Source organism: Gymnogyps californianus, chromosome 17 (assembly GCF_018139145.2).
Source record: "Gymnogyps californianus isolate 813 chromosome 17, ASM1813914v2, whole genome shotgun sequence".
Lineage (NCBI taxonomy): Eukaryota > Metazoa > Chordata > Aves > Accipitriformes > Cathartidae > Gymnogyps > Gymnogyps californianus.
In genome coordinates, this window is record NC_059487.1 from 4468314 (window position 1) to 4474313 (window position 6000).

Consider the following 6000-nt stretch of genomic DNA (forward strand, 5'->3'; position numbering starts at 1 on the left):
ACACAACTGTAGGAAGACCCCTTCCCGAAATATAAGTGTCCTACCTCTTGCAAACAGCTTCATCCCACTGTCGGTGACAACCCAGCCCTGCCCCTCCGTTACCACCGAGGATGTGTGGTACCCCCCGAATGCAAGCGGGCGCGGGGAGGATGAACTTCCCGCTGCCCCTGCCCAGCTCCTCCGAGCCCCCCACGAACGAGGCCAGCCTCATCGACTATGTTTTCTCTTTATTGTTTGATATATTTATGTACCACATTATATGTTAAAGATAGATTTTTTTTTTTTCTGATATACATTTTTCATCTTATTTACCACAATGACACCACACGTACATTGGAAACAGCTCCACGGATCTGGTAGATTGCACAGAATGAATTGTGTCGTAGTCCTGTATCCTGAATGACGTCAAATCCAACAATGTTTTCTTCTTTTTTTTTTAACTTTTCATAATTTAGAAATAACAATCGTTAAAACAAAACAAAAGTCACCAAGAAGTGGACTCCAGGTCTGCAATTTCAACCAGAGGCAAAACATTGTAATCGATGGGAAGAGCCATTTCTTGATGTGAATTCGGATGGAAGAATTAAGCAGTCCTGACATCTATGTGACTACAATGTAAACATTGCGGGTAACTGGCATCGCTGGTCATCAGCTGCTGCTTGGACTTGTTGGGCTGGTCGTACAATCTGGGTCTCATCTACATCCATCTCGCACAGTGTAAAACGAAGGTCCCTGCTCCCAGCACCCATGGCTGGTTTGCTTCCGTCTGTGAGCGCAGTAACCCAATCCCATCGGATCGGCACCTGTGTTTCAGCTCCTGAGACACTGAATTGCATATCTGTAAGGAGTATTGAAAACTGCAACTGTTTCCCAACAGGTCATTCACGGGGGGCCAAGCTTCAGGCAACGAGTGAGGAGATAGGGGTGGGGCACTGGATAATTTCCTTCCAAAAATTCTGAATAAAAAAAAATATATTGAACTCTTAGCTTATTTAAAAAGACAGCAGGGCAAACACTTTCATCTCTTCTTATTTCGTTTAATTTGCAGATTCTATGACATAGAATTTGTTGGATGCACGTAACGAAAATAATGACTCTTTCCATTAAAGGGATGCAGAATTATTTGGCTATGCGGATGTTCGATGCGATTCTCTTACTGCAACCGGCTCTGGCCCCTCCTTAGTCTTCAGCGTTGGTTCTGAAGGCCTCTATGAGGCCTTCTAAAGAGTGGATGAACCCAGAGACGCTGCAGATACCACCTATAACGAAAATGGCGACGTCAAAGAAGACATGGTGCCACAAGAGCTTCCTCCACAAGAGTTTGAGGTGGAAAAGACTGGGGAGCAGGAAACAGAGCCCTGCGCCTGTGAGGCTCCCAGTAAGACCCATCAAGAGGGCAAAATGCGGGACATAGATAGCCATGAGCAGGGTGAAGACTACCAGGGCACATCTGAGGGTGAGTCCCCAGGATTTGAGCCGCCCATCACCCCCGTAGCAGTTGGGGAAGAACGCCCTGTTTCCATCTTGGAAAAGGGACCGCTCCAGGACTTCCACAGCCGCAAAGAACGGCAAGGGGTACGAGAGCAAGGCTTTGGCCACCAAGAAAATGTTGACTACTGCCCTAATGGTGGATGGCAAGTTGTCTGTAATGACTTCCTTGGTCTCATCAGCCCAGGTCAGATAGGCGACCAAGGCAAAGAGTCCCTTAAGGATGCAAGCTGCTATGTGAGTCCAGTTCATCATGCAGTGAAACTCCTTGGGGTTCTGCATGTTCCCCTCCAAGGAAGGCAGAAAGATCTGAGAGGTGTAGCTGAAGACAATGATGCCGATGGAGATGGGAAACTTCTTTACATCAATGTAAAACTTGACTTTGTCCCAGGCCCAGTCGCGTGCCCTGGAGAGGCAGTAGGCGATCACCAAGATGTTGATCACAAAGTGGGCTAACGTGCAGAGCAAGCTGAATTTGGAGACTGCCTTGAGGTTCTTCAAGAACGCACAAGGCAGGAGCACTGCCGTGGCAATGATGGACCACGACTTCTGGGAGACGGGCAGGTTGGGGAAGCTGTTGTACATCAGGTTCCCACTGACCACCACATAGAGGATGCAGGTCATGACCAGTTCAATGATCTGAGCCACGTTCACAATTCTGCCTCCAAGGGTGGGGAAGCGAGGCGCGCAGCACGCGTTCGCTATGTCCACGTAGGAGTCTCTCACCCTGACTATCTCCCCGTCCTCATTCTCTTCATAAAGACAGGCAATAAGGATTTTCCCAGTGTAGCAGCAAACCACTGCAGCGAAAATTATTAAAAAGAGTCCTAGGTATCCACCATGAAGGATGGCATAGGGCAGGCCCAGAACAAACATCCCCTAGAAAGAGACAAAATGGAAACCGTGTTGCTCGTCTCACGGAGGGGACCAGGCAGGCGCCCATACCCGGGCACACGCAGTCGCACAGTCGCAGTCACATGCACTCTCGCTGTCTCGCTTGCACACCATCACACCCACGCAATCGGTCACACAGTCACGCCACACAATCACAGCCACACACGATTACACCCCCCCTTCCTCTCTCACGTACCACCCCCCACAATCACACCCGCGCAATCACACCCGCACACTCACGCACACCCGCATAATCTCACCCCGGAGCACCCAGAACAAGCGAGCACAGTTTCGGCACCCAGGCTTTTCCCCAGTCTCTACCTTCTCTGTCCCCAGCCCCTCTCAGTGCACCAAGACCCCCAGAGCCGGGACCCCTGGAGGGGCCGGCCCGGGCCCACCCCGGCGCAGCCCCACCAGCGGCCCCGGCACCCCCCGGGGTCCCCCTCGCCCCCCGGCCCGTGTGCCGGGGCAGCCCCACGGGGACACCGGCCAGCCCGGCCCCGCGGGGAGGGGGCTTGGGGCCCGGCGCCCCTCCCTGGCTCTGCGCCGTATTCCGGGGGCGGGGGGCAAGGCAGAGATCCGGGCTTGGCGTTTTTTCCTTTCCTTTTTTTTTCTTTTTTCGTTTTTCTTTCCTTTTTTCTCCCCTTATTTTTTCTCTATCTGTCTCCTATTTTTTCTTTCTCTTTTTTTTTTTTTTCCGTTTTTTTTCCCCTTTTTTTCCGTTTTTTTCCTCCTTTTCCCCGAAGTGGGTTTGCGATCACCCCGGGGGCTACCGGCGAGCCGGGTGCGGGGCCGGGAGCGGAGCGGGGAGCGGGGAGCGGGGCCGGGGCCGGGGAGCGCTCCCCGGTGCCCGGCGGTGGCGGCGCGGCGGCGGTCGTACCTGGATGGCGTTGGTGACGTTCCAGCCCGCCTCCCAGGCCGTGATCTTGGGCTTGCCCTGCCCGGAGAGCTCCGAGCAGACTCCCGCCTCCTTGGAGGCGGAGGGCGGCAGGGGGCCGGTGCCGTCCCGCTGGTAGTGGATGTCCCCTTCCAGGGGCGGCTCGGCGCCCTCCTCGCCGCCGTCGGACTTGAGGATGTCCATCTGCAGCCCCTGCCGATGCTCCATGTCCAGGTCGTCGCAGTGGGCGAAGCCCACCGCCTCCTCGTCGGTGGCCGCCTGGAAGCCCATCCTCGCGAACATGCCGCTCATCTTCGCCTGGGACTTGTTGGACACCGAGGTGGCCACGTTGGAAAGCTTGCTGCGGAGGAGGGTGGCCATGGCGGCTGGCTGGCCGGCTCCGCTGCTCGGGGACCCTCGGGGACGGAGAGACCCGACGGGGCGGGGGAGCGGCGGGGCGGCGGACGGGGACCTCGGCGCCCGGCGAGGGGCGGCGGCCGCTGCGGGGGGCGGGGGGAGCGGGGGGCTGCTCTGAGCCGCTACCTCCGCGTCCCAGCGCAGTGCGAGCGGCTCCGCGCCGGGGTGCCCAGGGGCATGACACCGCTGCGGGGAGGTGCGGGCCCGCACGCCCCGCCGCCTGCTCCGCGCCGCTCCGCCGGCCCCCGCGGCGGGATCGGGGGGCGAGTCGGGAGGGGACGGGGGGGACTGTCAGCAGCCGGCGGCTGTCACCAGACGGGCAGCGCAAGCCCCTGGCAGAGCGCGCCGCGTCTCCATCGCAGTGCGCCCACCTCGCGGAGAGAAGAGGGAGAGGGGAGAGAATTGCTGCATTTCTGGGGGAGGTACCAGCCTCCCCGGCCAAGCCCAGCCTTCCCCCCCCCTCTTCCCCCCCCCCCCCCGCCCCACCCACGCCCGCCGGGCCCCGCCAGCAGCGCCGCAGCGCGGACCCCCCCCCCGCTCCCCGGCTCCGCAGCCCCTGCGCTGCCCGCCCTGCCCCACACCCGCGCCGCGGGCCCCCGGCCGCCAGCCCCTTCCCCACGGCGAAACAAAAGAGCCCCATTGAAGAGGCGGACAAACGGCTCTCGAGCGGTTCTTAACGGAATTTTCCTCCTCGCACCCCCTCCTTTTTCTTTTTTCTCCCCCCAAAAACGTGCGGCCCCTTTGGAGGCTGGGGGCAGCAGCGGGGGCAGCTTGGGCAGCGTATCTGCCGTGGCTGCGGAGCACAGCGGTGTGTGGAAACCCGCGCACAGGGACCAAGGGCTTAGCTGCCTGTAACGACTGGTACGGTCTGTGTGCTCCGAAACGGGAGGGAAACGGGTTCCCGCTCCCGCCCGGGGCTCGCAGCCGGGCGGCAGCGCCTCTGCCCCGCGGAACCGCACCCGCACCGCCCTGCAGCTGCGGGATACCGGCACCCTGCGGGGGTGCTCGGCTGCAGATTTCTCCTCTTGGTGCCCACGATCTAATGTAGAGATTCTCCTTTCTTTAAAAAAAAAACCAAAACGATACTTTCGTTTTGCTTCCAAACGTTTATACTTATTTGTAATTAAAAACCTTACGATTTTTTCTTTATTTAAAGTATTTCCGAGGTGAGCAAACAACGGCAACGAGAAATCCCTGTCCTGTGCTGTGACAAAGACAAGTACAGGGTGGCAGGGGGAGCGTTGGCATTTTGGGGCGGTGTGTGTGAGAGCACGTCCCCTCCGCTGCGGGGGATCGTTTGAATCGTTGTTTCATAAAATATAGGTGTTCCTTGAAAGGAGGGGGGGTGGGAATCTGTGTTTCGTTTGCTGCTTTGGAAGGTAAAAAAAGGACATTTTTTTACTACCGATGGGCGGAAAAGCCAGCGCTAAATTATTTCCTAATGTCGTTGTTGAGGGAGCGGGGAGGGAGCGCTCGGGCTGCGGTTGCAGGTGGGATGCGGCACCGAGTAGAGGTGGGGAACGAAACCCCCCCGGCTCCTAGGAAAAAACCCTTAAACACTTCTTTTTTTTTTTTTTTTTCCCTGTCAGAATCCAAAAGGAAACTGGGTGCAAAGCGGCTGAAACGCGTCAGGAAAAAAAACCCAAAATATATCCCCGGTGAGGGCTTTACCCCCTGAGGGGGTCTCTCAGCTGCTGCTCCCGGCTCCCAGTGCGGCGGGGGTTCTGCGGCAGACGGCCCCCCAAAAAAGGGGCTTTTTTATAGCCACCGCTCCTCTGCGACGGGAGGAAGGCGGCTAAGCGAAGCGCATCCTTGGCTTTGCGGAGGAATTATTACATGTCAGTGCACAAATAGGTCGAGAAAGCCGAGCGGGGCACGCTTTCGCCCCGGGTTTCGCAGCGTCCTGCCCGCAGCCGGGGCCGCGGCGGGGTCCTGGCGGGCTGGGATTTAACCGGGGAAAATGAAAACCAACCAGAGGAGGACGCGGGGGGCTCGGGCCGTCACCGCTGCCCTCGGCTGCCGCAGCCGCCGTTTCGCCTCTTTATATTCCTGGAAAACGACTGCTACGATGAACACCTCGGGGGGTTAATTCAACGATTTCGTCTTGGGTTTTTTTTCTTTCTTTTTTTTTTTTTTTAATTTAGCCTAAGACAAGTTCATTGTGAAAGAAGACGTGAAGAGGACTTGTTTCTGGAGGCTGCAGGGGGCATCAGGGAGGAAGGAACGAAAATTCACCCAAACCGCTGTCTGGTGCGTGAATATTTCCTAAAAAAGCCCTAGCACATCCCCTCCCCTGCCCCGGCACCCCCAAACCTCGGCCCTGC

The 6000-nt window shown here is 57.4% G+C and overlaps 1 protein-coding gene across 1 annotated transcript; it reads right to left on the reverse strand.

Annotated features, from left to right (window-relative positions):
• Window positions 1-1179: 1179 nt before the first annotated feature.
• On the reverse strand, window positions 1180-3640 carry SLC32A1 (solute carrier family 32 member 1). Its single transcript, XM_050907563.1, has 2 exons — window positions 3263-3640; window positions 1180-2367 (listed from the first exon to the last, which is right to left on the reverse strand). The coding sequence occupies exons 1-2, from the start codon at window positions 3638-3640 to the stop codon at window positions 1180-1182; spliced, it is 1566 nt and encodes a 521-aa protein (XP_050763520.1).
• Between the last annotated feature and the right edge of the window lie 2360 nt (window positions 3641-6000).